Source organism: Ricinus communis, chromosome 5, assembly GCF_019578655.1.
Source record: "Ricinus communis isolate WT05 ecotype wild-type chromosome 5, ASM1957865v1, whole genome shotgun sequence".
Classification (NCBI taxonomy): Eukaryota; Viridiplantae; Streptophyta; class Magnoliopsida; order Malpighiales; family Euphorbiaceae; genus Ricinus; species Ricinus communis.
In genome coordinates, this window is record NC_063260.1 from 15,192,323 (window position 1) to 15,208,989 (window position 16,667).

Below are 16,667 nucleotides of genomic sequence, written 5' to 3' on the forward strand. Positions count from 1 at the left end.
ATTCCACCTTGACTTCAAGTGTTCTTTATAGATTTCCTTTAAAGGAGCTTAATCAAAACAAGTTCTAAAAAATGCTCTCTAAATCACAACCACCACACCAACGGTTACTTCTGACACGGCGAATTACGGAGTGCCAAATGGAATATAGCCGTTGCCACTTTAAGTTTCGTGACCGCGACACAAGCTTCTCGACCACGAAAAGTCAGTTACATCAGCAATTAAGGTGTAGCAACCACGACTATGCTCTAACAGTGTATTTAATGCACTATTTGGAGCTAGAAGTAAGAAATTGCTCTAGTATCTGTTTGTAACGTCTCTTTAATGGTTAGAAGGTATAAATACCCCTCTTAAAAGATATTAATGGTTCAAAAACAACCTTCCTAAGAGCCATATCTATTGCTATGCATTTCCTACTTATTTTTATAATTTTTGCATATAGTTAATCTTATATAGGTTGTAAGAGCTTGTATGCTCTTGTAAAATAGTTGTTGTGTGAGTCTAGGTATTAAAAATACAAGAGTTATTGAGTTTCTATTAAAATGCAAGAGTAAAAAAATTTAGGGAGAGATGGAAACACTAAGGGAAGAGATTTATTATTAGCCTATTGAATACCAAGTTGTTGGGTGAGCTTATAAAACCCAAAGGTTGTTATCAAGATTTGGTTATAATTAAACACTAAAGTGTAATCTTAATGACTAGACGTAGGGAGAATCATTTTCGAACCACTATAAATCTCTTATTTCAATTTTTTTTAACCTTTACTCTTTGTTTTGTTCACTTAAATTCCTTATGTGGCTTTTAACCTTATACTTTATCAAGTTTTGTGATTTGAAGTCACCATTTCAACACTCCCTTATTGGTTCCAAGGGACAACAATCGAAATCCCAATAGGTACCACCAATTGAAATAAAATATAATGAGTGTGGTACTAAAAAGAAACAAATTGACGAATTTGTACTATTTCGATATAAGTTGCGAAGCTTTGGTACCAACAAGTAATTTACTTAAAATCAACTATGACATGAATGGTGAGTAGAATGCTGATGCGGAGCTTCACCTTACATATCATAAAAAATTAAACGGATTTTTAATAGATACCGTTGCCTATACTAATTAAAATTTCTATAAAAAAAATTATTAATACCAATTGAAAACATATCTCAAAGTTTCGTACCAAAGGGTTGATTATCCTTGATTGCAATCACCAATGTAGATCTTATTGAGGTTATTCTCTTTTAAAAGAAATGATATATTAAGTTATTTTACATTTTGAATCGGATTTGATATCAGTTATAAATTCAAATTATGCAAGTTCTTGGATCGTGTCATGCTTGAATTTGAATTGCTATACGTACAAGTCTTTTTTTTTCTTTAACCGTTTAGTTTTGGGTTAATTGATATTTAAATCATTGTAATTTTGAGTCCTTTAATCTCAAATTATTTTAAATTTAGGATCATTTTAAATTAACAAAATCTATGTCTTGAATTATTTTGAAAAATACCCTTCACATTTAATATATTTTACATTCTAATGAATTTTTAGGTCTGGATTAGCCTTTTCTATTTGTATATTTGTAACAATTTTTTCTTAAAAATTTCTATATTGATTAAAAATTTAATAATACTTGGCTATATAATAAAAGATAAAAATTCTATATTGCTTGCTATTAGACTTGTTCAAGTCATGTTTTAAAGTTTTTAACTTCAGCTTGAGTCTAACATGTATATTTATCTAGATTTAAAATTTTAATTAAGTCTAATCTACTTTTAAGAATATATAAATTTTATTTTATATCTTTTGGTGGACTGGATTAGGCATACCTTAAAAAAATAATATGTCTAAGCTCGCTCAAATAATTGGATTATTTGAGTTTGAGCTCCGACAGGCTAAAATAAAAATTTTGTGTTTAAGTTAGGAAATCTTTTTGCAAATTTAAAGTGACTAGATAGTTATCTAGACCAATAAATAGGTCTACACACCATAAAGTTGATAAACTTTCTCTAATTTAATACAAGTGGATAGCAAATGGGAAGACTTGAATTCAAATTGTGTAAGTTCTTTTTCTGATAATTTTTTTTTTCTAACAAGAAAAGCTCAAAATTGGAGTTGTTAGAAATGTACCACTCCTGAATAAAAACAAAGTAAAGTACCACTTCAGTATCTTAGCGGCTACCACCTTTCCATGTAACAAATTAACCAAACAATTTAGTGTAACGGCTCGAAAATCGAAAAATTAATAAAATACTTAAACACCGGATAATTAAGAAGCACAAATCTTTTCAGAAGAACAAAACAAAAAATGACAAAACAAAAAGAAGAGCACAAAATTCAGCAGTCGCATTCCTAAACATAATTCCACATGTTGGAGCCTGTGTTTGACTGCAAAAAAAGGAAACCTTGGCTTGAAAATATTACATTAAGTCCGATTCACCAGTAATGTAAATATTATACTGGAAAGCAATCCTGCTGACTATATATATAGCTTTTAATTAACATGTAGAGCAAACTAGCAAACTCATGCTCTTGTATTAGTCAAAATCATCCTAGGATGACAGGACTTACCCCTAAAACCTGTAAATCATTGTTGATTTCCTCTGAGAATCTAAAAAGCTTTCACAGTCAGTTGCACCAGGAAATGGGATGGTAGAATGGATGAGCCTGGAGTTATCGTGATCCATTTTTTGACTGGGTTTGAGGATGTGCTTTGCTCCAGCAGTTAGTTTCATGGGTCCTGGTTTCGTCAAAGTATCAGCTTTAGAAAAATCAGAGTCACTTGAAGTTCCAAGACCATTCTTCTGAGCTTCATAGGAACAGCATCCTAAACCAATTCCTTTATCGCCTTTTGATCTGGCTTCATAAGCTGCAATGTTCTGCCAGATCTCGCTGCTAGAGGTCTCCCTTGTTAGCTCTGTCACAGCACTTAAATCCTCCTGCATCAAGTTAGGCATCTTGGTTGGCCTCAAAGAACCACTTGATATAGCTGCGGGCCTCTTCTTGATTTTCTGACAATGATCAGGAACCTTAACACCCAAAGAATTTGACTTCATTCTTTCCTGGATGATGATCTTGTCTCTGTAGCTCATGTCTATTGACGAATTTGAATGAACTCCAGTACTGAACGGAAAGCCTGGAGGTTCGATAAACAACACTGATCCAAGTGAACTTCTCAAAGGTGGGCCAGAAATCACAGAACTGTGAGGGTCAGAAACCACTGATGAATGGTAAAGAGGTGTAAGAAAATTTGTTCCACTTGTACAAGAAGGATGATGTGTACAACCCACATCAGAAAAATTCTTAGAAGCCATATCTCCTGTTTTCACTTGTAGTGGTGATGCATGTACTGACCATGGAGGCAGGTTCTTAGAGGAGGTGGGAAATGAAGATGATTGGTTATGCTCATTATAATCTGGGTGCAAGAATGGAAAGTCAAAAGCTGACTTCCGAGCATTAGGTAGATTCTGCTGGTAATTTAATTCAGTAGGTCTACAGCCCATATGTGGACGTGTATTAAGCAATGTAGACATTACCGGCACTTGAGAGCTTATACCTGCATTTTCAGCACCAGATATTAAGTAATCCTGCAAGTTGGCTCCCTTGTATAGCATATCAAGAGAAAATGGATGAGCAGTTGGATGCAGCTCTGAACTACTACTATTTGGCTCGACAGTAAGGTCACCATTTTGGAATGCAGAACTAGTTTTCCAGTTATAGAATGGGTGAGAAGCTCTAAATTCTTGAGCTTTCATCTGAAAGTTGCTTTGTGAGGCCTGATTGCTTTCAAATTCCAAAGGAAGATATAAAGTTTCCTTTGATTTTTCTAGTGCTGGACACAAAATCCTTTCCTGCTGAATTTGTCTCTTCAGCAAGGAATGACCAAGATCATTACTTGAAGGACGATGCTCTTGTATAATTTCTTTGTCCATCCAAATGTTTCCATCCTCAAAACTTTGCATTTCTGTATTACTTCTACCCACTGCGACATCCTTACCCATCAACCTCATTGTTGGTAGCACAGTTTTCAGTGACATATTATCCGAGTTTTTTTTCATATGAGCCATCTGATTTTCGTTCTGACTTTGAATGTACTGCCTGCATTGATTGAGAGATATATTCGTTGAACTCAGGTTTGAATCAAATGGATAGACACTACTGCTACATCCTCTATCAGGATTTAGTGAATGAGCATCCAGTCTTCCAGTATTTGGCAAGCCGGCAACACTGAACTGAGGTGGTAAATGTACATTGTGCTTCTTTTGTATAGGCAGCAAATCTAATCGACCATTTGGAACTCCCTGCTCATTAGGATGCTTTTCACTTGCAAAACCACTGAAGCTTCCGGACATGACAGAATTTTGTTGATATGAGCTACTTGAAAAACTTAGCATAGTTGACTTCTTCATGTGGTCTACACCAACTCTACCACTTGAACTCACCTGGATTAGTTCCCCATGTGAATTTAGAGGCAGGCCATAAAATTCCCCATCCATGCACCTTTCGCCTAAGACACCTACTGTTTGCCTCCTATCTGAAACCCTAAATCCCATTGGAGAAAGATGATAATATGGTTGGTTTTGCAAAGCCTGGCCACTGATACTTATGATGGAAGATTGTGGCATAAATGAAAAGCTCCTATTCGACACTTCAACTGAAGGAAAATTAGATGATGAAGGTTGGCTAAATGCCCTTGTACTTGCCAATGAATCTATAGCAGCAAATCCATGCGTGAGATCTTCAAAATAATCAATGGACTTTCCTCTAGAATCAGATGGCATAGGTACATTACCACAAAATTGAGAATTTACATGGGGATTATGTGCTTCATTCATTGTAGGAAGCAGTCTCAAATTGCTAGCATGTGTGGGTTTATTTGGTCCATTTGGGTGCCTTTGAGGAAACATATGCAAATCATTACCGTGAATCATTACTGGACTTGTGGATAATATATCCAAGATATGCTGCTCTTTTTCTTGATGTAGCCTCAGAAAATCAGGCGTAGCAACAGGGTCATTAATACCTGCCAACTGTTTCTTGTTAATCTTTGTTTGCAACTCTGCTCCATTTCCTGTGCTAACATCAATATCACCACTTCCATTCAACCCCACAGCATCTGATTCTTTATCACTTTCTGTGGAGTGATCCTGGTCTGACTGATTAGCAAGGATGTTTGGATATGTATCAAAAGCATTTTTCTCAGAGGAACTGAACTTATTCTTCATTGGACCAAGAATGTCATCTTTACCTGAGAACCTGACATGCCTGTCTGAATATTGAAGTTCACAACAATTCGCTTGACTACTGCCTGACACATTACAAATTTCAGAATTCTGTTGATCAATAGCTTTTGTATGATTCTTGAGAATACCACGAATAGGGATGAATTCTTTTTGGTGCTTTGCAATAAATTTTGATGCTTCAACTCCATTCTTCTTTCGTATAGAACCCTTCAGTCCTGATTTGTGTTGGTGGACTGAAACATCGTCCAGAATAGCTTTTGGGATCCTTTTATTGCAAAATGAACCATTCACTTTTCCTGAACACATCACTGGAACTGGCAATTTAAGCTTATGAGCATTCCCCTGAGAAAAAGTCATCAGACTGCCATGAAATACCTTTACAATTACACACATATAAATACTTGTCATTAAATGGTCAAACTTACCAGTTGAATAAAACATGTCCACTAACAATAAAAGTTTTAGAATTGAACATGGCAATTTGAATGATGGTTAGATCTAGTACAGGAACTTGGTTATTGCAAATTATTTCAGCAGCATAACTATTTATATACATCAGATCCTAAATGAGCTATACATTCTAGTCCTAGTTGTTAGGGACTAAATTTATTCTTATGCATTCACCTAAGAACTCAAACTACAAATGGTAATAAAACATGTTCTCCATATAACAAAAGCAAGACTATCATACTAAACCTTCATGTAACAATTATTACTCAGGAGAAGAAAGGTGAGATTACTAGGAAAAAAGAATGAAAGAAAAGAAAAGGAATCGATTTTCGAGTGTGCTATCTCACAGCATTACCAATAAAAGTCGTCCAAGTGATACCATTATAAAGAATTAAATTCTAAACACAACAGAATTTTGATTCATTTTGCATACTTTTTTCTGTGTCATATCCAGACTTTAACTCTTCACATAGACAAACACAAGGCTGCATAAATTTAAACACATGTGCTTAGTACTGGAGAACTCTTTCACTTGCTTTACAAAATACTAATTGTTAAGGAATATAATTCTACTCTAATGCTATTCACCTACATGCTTAAACTGTTTTTATCATTTGGTATTCTAACACATACTAGAGCCTCTGCAATCCCAAAGTTCGAAGTTTCAACCGTGATCTGAGTGCCCCATAAATGTACCTATTGAGAGACTAGCTCAGGATCACAAAAATATACTATACTAGAACTCTAGGCAAAGGGAACCTTTGGAAGAAACAAGTTATAATTAACCTCAACATTCTATTTTCTTTTCCTTTTAAATCATCCCTATAGTATACTAGATGTAGACTTCAATGCTGTATAATATGACCTATGACTTGGTTCAATCTCCAACATCAACCAATCAAAATTAAAATTGTCTCCATTTTGATTGTAGTCAGACCATTTATTACAATTCCTTAGGTGTATATATCACTAGTGAATGGTTTAGGCATAAAAAGTAGGACAGACATTTGGGAACTTTATGTGGAGTGGGTAATTAATAGGACATACACATGCAGATAGATACATATATATCTAAATGGCATGTGGTGATCACCAAAATGGCATGAAGATACATCCTCAACCAGTAGAATAAAATTCAAACAGCCACCAAAATATCTCCTGTTATCCACTTAAACAGTGCCAATCTAACTCCTAAATTTAAATCTGAACCCAAAAACTTGTCAATTGCTTGAGTTTCCTAACTATAAACGTGCATTACTCCGATTGCTAAACCTGCCTTACATTGAATACAAGGACATTTGCAGCTCGACTTCTTGTTGGAAGTTCATACAAAGATCGTAGATTGTTTTCTTAAGGTTCCTTGGAATTCAGAAAATGGAAATGTTGCATTTCTATAGAATGCATGTGGCTTATCTAGAATCTTTAATACCATGAAATGCTTTATCCATGCGGTGAATTTTTAAGGAGAGGAATAATACAACATGAGATGGAAGTCAGCTTCAGATACACAAGCTTAAAATTAGACCTCTTTTGGATTGTTTGCTCCCTTCTTGAGTTGAATTGTTAATAGGTTTCTTTAATATGCATGTCATTTCCTTCATGGCAAGTCAACTAGAAAATGGAGATTCCTATTGCCTTTTACTCTCCTCCAAAGTTTAACATCTGTCATTTAGGATAAAAGCCTTTACCTTGAATTCTGAAAGAATCCGAAAATCCTATTTGAATAATTTGATAAAAGCTTGAACAGAATCAAGCATTTCAATTTCTGTTGACACATTGATGATTTTAAGACAAATAACAAGCATGAAGAAGAAAAACATATAATAAATTATGAATTATAATTATGAAGGTGAAAAAGCTTCTGGAATAAGATAATCTTGTTCTATTCAAGAGTTCAGTAGATTGACCAGATGTATCCTTCTTAGAAGGTGGTGTGTTTTCTTTTGTAGTTTTACCACTAATGGTTTTAACAGTTAGCAGAAGTTATTATTGGGCTAATATGTTGCCTTACATTAAGCTATATATCTTATATTAACAAGATCTCATATATTATTCTATATAACAAGTTTAAGAGGTTCCCTATGATATGCATACACACCAAATTGAAGTACATATGGAGAACAGACTGGTTCCAAAAGGTGCCTTTTAATATGCATAAAAAGAGAGCAAGACCATAACTGTAATTCTTCTAGTCCACGGGCTCCTGTAGAAGAATTTATATTTTGGCCACCAATTCAGAAGATAAAACATTTTTCATATACATACATATGCATAGCAAGGTGTTTAAACACTAGACTGAACTATGTTTAACCAGTTAAGATTGTATAGAACTCCCTCAGTCCACGCCTTTCCATGATAGAATTACATAAGGTAACCACTTCAGAAGATCAAGCATTTTATCTTTATGGTTTTATTTACTTCTTTTCAAAATTATTTACTTTTTTTATAAGGTGTGCTAAATCATACAATCAATTCTATCGCACACTTCAAACTAATTCAACTGGACAAGCATGTCCAGAAGGCAATTCCATATACTTATTGCATAACTACAATCATATAAAACTGGTGATATCTTTCCAAAGGAATTCATCATGTTGCAAATATTACAACAAGACATGCAGAAAAGGTCTTAAAAAATTAGAATGAAATCTCAAGCTAAAATACATATAAATATGTTCCTAATTTATGCTAAGTATAAGGTTCATCCAAGAGAATAAAGCAAATATCTAATTAGAATCCTGTTTTTGTTATAAACAACCGGGTGATATTTAGATCACACCATCCTTGCGATTCACTCATAAAGAAAGCAGAAAGTTCAGATCAAATGTGGATGTATTCTCAGTTAAAACAGTAAATATCAAAACATTGAAAAAGAAAGAAAGAAAAAGAAAAAGAGCTACCATAGTAACATTTTTCTAGCTGTAGAAGTACTCTTAGTAGAAAACATAAAGCAAGTAAATGCCAAAAGGAATATCAGATTGATTTCCATGTCAATATTAGCATCTCAAAAGTGGTTATATACCCTAACATAAAGGCATACGTCTATGATAAGTTTGACTGGAACTATGCTGTCTATAGGTAGCACGGATAGCTTTACATGGATCAAATAGAAGAAGTTGCAACTTGTAAATTGCAATTCATCAAGGAGTTTGAAATGTAAATGTCATGGTGTTCTCTCTTAAGCTCTAATCAATTAGAAATATTTCTAGCCTTACTTCAGCAAAATTTTGCAAAGCATTCATCATCGAACTTCATCCTACAAATGACGAACATGTTGACCATTCATGCAGGATTAAGTACTCTCCAGAATTTAACAAGAGTCGGCCATAAAATATAATGTTATTAACTCATGCCCATTTTATCAACCTTGTGAACAGCATCTCTGTTCAACTCATCCATCCTTCAGTGAATCCCTCACAAGGCATAATATGGAAAAACCCATATGTAAATGTGGAACTCAAACATCAGTTAGATAAAGTAAGAAACTGGTATGCAAATCAATCTTAGACATCTTCCTATTTAGAAAGGCCACAATAAACAAAGAACACTTAATCTTTAGCTATGCCCTTATGAATAACATTATTAAATGCTTACAGAAATACTATACCTTATCTAGTTACTCAGTCATCTAATTTGTATTACTAGTGTTCCAATACTTAAACATCATAAAATGATGATCGGGAGGTAAAATTTTGAAACATCATGGTGCAGTAATATCCACAAATCCAGCACTCGAAGGATCCCATGCCACTAGATCAACATTGCTATTCTAATCTAAAGTCATGAATTAAATAATTTTTTGCCAAGAAAGATCATCAGCTTAATAAACAGTCCCCCAATTCAAACAAGCTATCAGCCTTCTGAGAGTGCTTTCTTGAAGATGCTGAACAGAAGTCCACTATATGTGATATGAAACACAATCGATGATTATGCCAAGATCCTTCAGTGCTTCTATCACCCAATGATGGCCATGTGACAAGATGCAAAATGCACGTCACTTGAACTGGCCAGTAAGACACCGACAGAAGTACATTAGATTTTTCTGTAGTATATACCCATTTCACCAGAAATCTAATTACAATGGCCAATAGAGTTGTTTTACTTAAAGCCATAGCACTCTTTATCTTTCCATCCAAAGGAGCCACACCTCTAGCATTTATATGATCACATTTCAGAAATTAAATTGCCAACACTATAAATTTTTACATCAAATACCACCCATCATCTCTAAGATTTGACCCACACGATAATCTTCAAGAAATAATAATGGCATCAATAAATAGTTGAAAAAGCATCATCATTAACCCAAGATCCATTATACATTCAGAACCAAGGACAACATAAACCTCTTCACCTTAAGTATGAAACCCCCTTCTGCCCGACTCGTACAGCCCAGCTGGACCATATTGTCCAGCCATTTCCTGCTCAAGCCTTAGCAAACATGAAAACCCCATATCTTGGTTTTCCTTTACCCTTTTGTTTTAACAGTCTTTCTTTATGCTACTGAACTCAAATAGCTCCAAGTACACAAAAAGAAGACCAGTGATAAGTCTGATTCTTCAAATGGATACAGTCTTTAACCAGCTTTTTCAGCAGTGATTTGTAGCAGAAAAAAGACCAAAACCCAATTGGAAAACGCCTACTTCTTATTCAATTAATCAAATAAACAACCTTAGATGTGTCACAAGGCTACAGTAGAGTTAGTAACAACAGTCAACCACCATTTCATCTTTTTAACCATTATGATGCAATTATAAGCTTAATTTGTTCAAAAGTTTACATAAAATCACAAATGTATAAGCAGTCAACAATATTTTATGATGGAAATCACATACCTTAAATGCAATTGACCCCTTGTTGTTCTTCATCTTCTTCATTTTCTTCTTCTTCTTATTCCACTTGTTCTTTTTCCTGTCCATTGTTAACTTAGTTCCGATCACTACGTTCTTTATCTTCTTCGTCTTTTTTATCTTGGTCTTCTTCTTCTTCATCATCTTTTTCTCATCTTCTTCTTGTTCTTGACCATTAAAATAATCGTCTTTACCATCATCATCATCACTCTCCTCATCCGCATCATCCACCTTCTCAACCTGCGGCGAAACTGCAAAGATCTCAAGAATGGATCTTTTCTTGGGAGATTTGGATTTGGATTTAGACTTCGATGGTGTCTTCGCTTTCTTTTCCTCTCTTTGTGCATGAGCAAGACAAGTATTAACATGAGCATTGAACACTTCCATACTCTCCGTAGCGAAATTCCCACAAACCGGACACACAATCTCCAATTCATCCTCACCTTCCTCCTTCTCTTTAGCTTCATTTCTTGATACTCCAATTAAGCAATGATCTTCTTCTAGTCCTTGTCCTTGTTCTTTTTGCTGATTAATCTTGTTGAGTTCATGCGACCACCAGCGGAATTTAGTGACGGTGATGGGAGGAAGGAGAGTTGCTTCTACTTGTTCTTTATCTCCACCACCACCGCTAAACGGCCAGCATTTCTCCACATCCACCACTCTCATCTTTTCCGTGTACTCACTGTATATGTACGTACCACCACCACATGTAATTACAACAAAAGAACAAAGGAGAAAAAGAAAAAGACCCACTAAGTTTTCTCAAGCAAGAAAAGAAGAAAGAGAGCAAAGAATTTCCCACTAACTACAAGAAAACTTACCGAATCGAGAACCCTTGGGATGCTGCAGCTGCCATGTTCTAATTTCTTCTGAGCTTCACATCCACAGAGAGAAAGAGAACAAAATATTACAAGAAATGACTAGTAATAGCTACTTTCACTGTCACTCTTTTGAAAGAACACACAGAAACGAGAACCAAAGAGCCTTTAAAGAAACATAAACACCCAGAAACCAAAAGATTACAGAAAGAAGAGAGGCCTATGATGTAGCTAGAGAATTATTTATGATGCTGATGATTAAGTTGAAAGATGAACGATGATGATGAGGTTAGAGAGAGAAGTTAGTAATGTAAAATATGTGTTAAATATGGAATGAGAGAGAGAGAAAAAGAGTGTGTCAGTGAAAGTGAGAGGTTTTTCTTTTTCTTTCATTTTCCCGCTCTCGAAAGAGAGAGAGAGTATATGTGTGTCTGTGGAATGATAGCTCTTTCTTTCCTTCTTTCTTTTTTTTTTTTTTTCTCTAATTTAATGACTGACAGCCACTTATGAGACCGCAACCGAACGAAAGTGATCTCATTTTAATAATTTCTTTTTTACTTTATATTACTATATTTTACCCTTTTATTAATTAATTAATAATGATATAATATAGTATGTGTACATCTCCCAATCTTGTTTATAAAAAGTATAACCATTTGGTTTTGATTTTTTATTTTTCTAATTAAAAAGAACATGAAGCAAATATTCGGTTAATTGAAATATCAGTCTTTTGATTATAAATTTTTATCAACTGAATAATATGAAACAATAAAAATTAATTTCATCATATTTTTAATTTACTGATGAAAAATATTAAAAGTTATATATATATATTATATATATTATATATAATGATATATTAAATATAAAATTTAAGAAGATATCGAACAATTATATTAATTTTTTTATATTTTTAGATTAAAAATTTAAAATCAATGGTTAATTAAGTTTTTTATTTTATAATTAAATCGATTTAATATATTTATTAGAAATTCAAGAATTAGCAATAATTTTGATACCATTAGATATAAAATAGTGAAAGGATGGAAATATATAAGATTTTAAATGGCTATTAAATTTAGAATAAATTTTTTATCAATTTCCTAACTTTTTCTTTTTAGTAATTATATTGGACTAGTCACGTCAATTTTATCTCTTTAAATGCTTTTTAAATAAATTATAAAAATAAATATTTATTTTTAAATTTTAAAATATATAAAATTATCTTAAAATATAAAATTTTAAATTTAATTAGTAAAATTAGACCATTTAAATTAATAATAAATTTTAGAGTGTGGTACTTACATTGATTTTTCAATATATTACATTAAAAAAATTGTGAGATTTATTAAAAATATTTTAGTATATAATTTTATATAAAAATTATATATTATTAATATTTTATATTAAATTTAACTTAAATTTTATGATTTTCTAAATAAATATATAAAAATTTAAAAAGTCACAATAACTATCCCTAAATTAATTCATCCTTTTAATTAAGTTTTGGGCAACTTTTTATCTATCAAGTTTTTTTTCTTTAATTTGCTCACTCCTTATATTAACGAATATTGTCAAGTTAGCATTCTTTCCTCTAAACAATTGAGAAGTTGGAGTTTGAATTCCTTTTTTTCTATTATCTATTTAAATTTTATTACTACCTTTTATAGTGAGAGGTTTAATAGAATAATTATTACTACGTAACCAATGTTAAAAGTGTTTTTTCAATCAAATGCAAAATCCGCAGCTTAAATATTGAAATCTTTTACCAATTTTATCCAAAATACAAAATGAAATATAAGCAAATTCAAGTTGCATATAATTATATACCTCCAGATTAACAACGGATTCATGTAAATTAAATCAAACTATTGGAGTTGAATAATTCATTCACAATATTAGAAATTGACTTAATTTTTAAATAAATTACATTTTTTAAATTTATTTTTTATTTCTATTTATGACAAAATCATTAACTAAGATTTATTGATATATTATAATTTGGACGAAAAAAATAAAATAAAATTGAGGCCAGTTATTTAGTCATTTTATAATAAAAAATTATTGAAGTGAACAAATAGGTAATTTAACAATAAATATTCTTTTTTATATTTTAGTACCTTCATTAACAATCTAACTTCTCATCCATTTATTGGAATAGTTAAAAATACTTCAAATATGATGGGAGAAAATTTTTCTATAAAGTATGTAATAATAAACGAACATATCAAATAATAAACTAACAAATTTAATACTGGTTCAATTTCTTATATCATTAAAATATAGTCACATCAGTAAATCTTAATAAAAAATTTTGTTTGAAATTAAAGTTAAAAATAATATCAAAATATAACACTAATATTAAAAAATAAAAAATATATAATTGATTTAAAAATAAACTCAAAATACAATATTTATTTAGCAATTAAGGCTTAAAAATTTCATTAAAAAAAATTGTTTTTGTAATATTAGATTTGTACCATTTTTATAAGATTAGAACTATACAGGGAGTAGGGTTGGATTCATTTGCAATTGCGTAAAATAATGTTTGGAATAACTAAACCAATTCAGTTGATAAAACACTTATAAAATTACAGTTTAATAATAAATTTGACTTGAATTAGGTCAGACTGCACTTTGGACTCTAATGAGTAAAAACAAGAATTACATAAATTTGCATATGTTCTGCTATGTCTTATTGTGATTCCTCATGCTCACTGCTCTCTCATCCGTGTTCGCATTATAAGGAACAAAGATTCCATCTCTAATTCATACCCCTCACGCGTTATGAAGCAGCGCGTGCACTACGCTCGTATTAACAGACCGAATCAAATATTTAATTTTCAATTTACGTGCACAAAGGTTCGGTTATTATCAGGTTAAATGCGTACGTGGTCCATGCATAAAGTTTTCTAGCAAAACTAAAATGTCAAATTTATATATAAGAGCGTGCAGAAAATAGTAATTGCATTTTTTAAAATTATTGATTTGATTTAATTTTATTCAGACTGTCTTATTTTATTAAAAATAAAATATTTTTTCTGTATCGGCTAAAATTTTATACTGAAATGACTTAGAATGATCAAGATGAAACAACTATTAAAAATAAAACTATGAATTGAGTTAAATAATTCAGTAATATTTAGCTCTAACTCAATAAAATCTATTTTCTTTCTATTAGTAAAAACGATTTGAAATCTAAAATTTCAAAACAAATGATCTAATAATTCCGCATAATTATTTCTTTAATTTTATCTATTATTTAACTCTACAGTTTAACTATGTGTTCTTTTCACTAATTTATTAATTTCTTTTATAATTTAATCTATATTATTTAGTAATACCAACTTAAAACTTATATAATTCGATTTTATGTCTTTGCGACTATGATGTACTATTTTGTACTTTAATGGATTGTACTATAGAAAGAGATTTCATTATTGTAATTCTATAATAATGAAAAGTGTGATATTTTACTTGCTTGTTGCTTTCTAACTTGCTATCTAACTAGATTATGGGTACTAATTTTATAGTGTTGTATTTTGATGGTTTAAAATTAAACTATATACATATAATTCGAAATAATCTGAAATGAGACGTTGAAATGCTCTGGTATCGAAATACTTCATTCTAATGACATATTCAGAATGACAGCCGGAATGAACATCATATTTTAAATTTAAGCTTTGAATATGTAGTTGCATTAAAACTCTTGAAGTAGTTCTTCATTACTTATAAGGTCATGTTCGAAATGCTATAAATTAACTTTAATAATAATATTAAAATTTTTAGAATAAGATTTTACTATCTATAAGAATTCTGCCCGGCGCAATGCTCTGAATTGATTTAGATTAATAGATTAGAAAAAAATGAATAAATTTAACTAACTTCAACATAAATGGATAAATTTTCATAGTAAGAATATGAACCGTTACTGGACAAATATGCTAACAAGAAGATCATCATTGAATATTAGTTATATATGAAGTCTTCTTTTTAAAGAAGACAATATTATTACCAAGAGTAAATACACAAAACAATCGCCTTGTTAAAAAATATTATCAAGAAAAATCTAGTGGGACAAAATCTTGGTAAGGAAAAAGAGTGCAACTTAGTCCAAAAAAGTCTCAATCCTGACTATAGCGATCAACCGATACAAGGTTCACGAAGTCAACTAGGGCCTTCATCCTTAATCCAAATAAAAGGAAAACTAAGAAGATGACCTTCCCTCACTAATGCATGCGCAACACCATTACAACAACAAGAGATAACCTGAAAATTGTGAATAGGTACTATGGCGGCTAAGCACTGTATACCCGCGACAATATTCCCCCCTTCTGACAGAAAAGCCCTCTCGAGTTAAGGAAATTACGTTAGCAACATCCAACTCCACATCAAGGCTTGTTATACCACAGTCAATAGCTAATTGCAGTCTAACTCGAATGGCAAGCATTTCCCCTACCTCAGCAGAGGGACAATGACGATCCATATACAACAAGGGACCACACACTAACCCTATCATCTCTAATAATGGCACCTATCTCAATATCACTAGTATCTTCATTAAAGGCCACATCAGTATTTAATTTAAAAATGTCGTGACTTGGGCCTTACCACTCAGAAGAAGTGGCACTAATCGTCCTAAGCGTAATCAAAGATTGACGCACTACACAATAATCACTAATAAAAGCACAACACTAATTATAAACTGAGTGAGCAAATAAGATAGGCTTATTGTGTATGAGATAATTCTGCCAGTACCTAGAGGCCTAGCAACATGTGAGAAATACTTCAAAAGCAGCGGGCTCAAGCATTGTGCAAACATGTAAAAAAGCATCAAAAATACAATCCATATGCAAGGAACAGATGGATTGCTACCAATATCAGCCAATAGTAGAGAACCACTAGGGAAGTACCGCCCTCTCATAACCCATGCTACTAGAGACTTGGGCATATTTAGAATCCTTCAAATATGTTTTCCAGTCATGGCCTGGTTAAAGTATCTTAGATTCCTAAAGCCCAACCCTATTAGAGTATGCCCTAAAGACAATGAGTTATTAGATAATATGTGTTAATTTATACATCACAAATGAGGGCATACAATTATACTAAAGGTATTATTTGACTCTAATGGTACAGGGAGTCGGGTATTATGAAGAAATAATCCAAATTGTTAGAGATGAACACCATAGAATGTAAACACAAATGTAAGAGAAATTATAAAATGAGTTTATAATGATGAGGTTCTCATTACATACATTCCTAAAATTTTCTCATAGTCGATATTTGATTAAAAATTATATATTAATCATTA

General features: G+C 32.0%; 1 protein-coding gene across 2 annotated transcripts; it reads right to left on the reverse strand.

Annotated features, from left to right (window-relative positions):
• Positions 1-2,018: 2,018 nt before the first annotated feature.
• On the reverse strand, positions 2,019-12,163 carry LOC8277800. 2 transcript variants are annotated; one of them, XM_048375100.1, is made up of 4 exons: positions 11,357-12,163; positions 10,521-11,217; positions 2,564-5,577; positions 2,019-2,380 (listed from the first exon to the last, which is right to left on the reverse strand). In XM_048375100.1, the coding sequence occupies exons 1-3, from the start codon at positions 11,389-11,391 to the stop codon at positions 2,566-2,568; spliced, it is 3,744 nt and encodes a 1,247-aa protein (XP_048231057.1). In that variant the 5' UTR covers positions 11,392-12,163; the 3' UTR covers positions 2,019-2,380; positions 2,564-2,565. The 2 variants fall into 2 exon arrangements, with proteins under 2 accessions (XP_048231057.1, XP_015575433.2); XM_015719947.3 differs by having other exon boundaries at positions 2,019-5,577.
• Positions 12,164-16,667: the final 4,504 nt, after the last annotated feature.